At 42.1% G+C, this 662-nt stretch overlaps 1 protein-coding gene across 1 annotated transcript; it reads right to left on the bottom strand.

The window, feature by feature from the left end:
- Positions 1-5: 5 nt before the first annotated feature.
- LOC129808932 (biogenesis of lysosome-related organelles complex 1 subunit 5) lies at positions 6-438 on the bottom strand (the record flags this gene model as incomplete). The annotated part of the gene is made up of 3 exons (XM_055858838.1): positions 389-438; positions 243-325; positions 6-173 (listed from the first exon to the last, which is right to left on the bottom strand). Coding segments are annotated over exons 1-3 (276 nt in total), but the record flags the coding sequence as incomplete, so codon positions are not given.
- Positions 439-662: the final 224 nt, after the last annotated feature.

The following is a 662-nucleotide window of genomic DNA, read 5'->3' as shown; positions in this document are numbered from 1 at the left end:
ACTCGATTGGACACTTCCTGACAGGCAGTCAAAGCAACTTCCAGTGATTTTTGCAATTGATCCAAATGTCCCTCACATGCCACTTTGCACTTTGACACCCCCGAATCCTTGGCCTCAGATGTATTCTGGAGGGAAAGAAAGAGATTTTCCACTTCCCGGTCGTTGCGTTTTTCCTGAAATGGCCCCAAAACAAAGATTACAGGGAGTCCCGCATAAACCTTTCAATTGCAAAATGACCTCACCTCGAATTCTCGAACAAAGTATTGAATTTCAGCGCTTGTGAAAGGCCGATGATCGAAAATACGTGAATAGACTTCTCCTATATCTAAAAATTACAGAAAAATCGTAAATATTAGAGATTTTCACGAGAAAATGAGATTTTTCGCACCTTTGACAATATCCCGAGCTGTCATTGCTCACGTGATGTGTGACGTCCCAAATCAATGTATATATAGTTGCCTCTAGCGGGGAGTAGCGGAAATATTTGGGACAACATTTTTGGCGGTAAGTCATTTTCCCTCCAAAAATATTGAATTCTTTTCTTCTGGATTCAGAGGGCTAATTTTTGAAACTCTCACTCGCACCCGCGAGCTCTTTAGTGGCCGAGAGAAATCCACTCGCACACCCCGTAGATTCAAATCCTTCTGTAACGACTTCTTTAT

This window comes from Phlebotomus papatasi, unplaced genomic scaffold (genome assembly GCF_024763615.1).
Source record: "Phlebotomus papatasi isolate M1 unplaced genomic scaffold, Ppap_2.1 HiC_scaffold_206, whole genome shotgun sequence".
NCBI lineage: Eukaryota > Metazoa > Arthropoda > Insecta > Diptera > Psychodidae > Phlebotomus > Phlebotomus papatasi.
The sequence above is the reverse complement of the archived record's forward strand: the minus strand, read 5'-3'. Positions and strand labels throughout refer to the sequence as shown.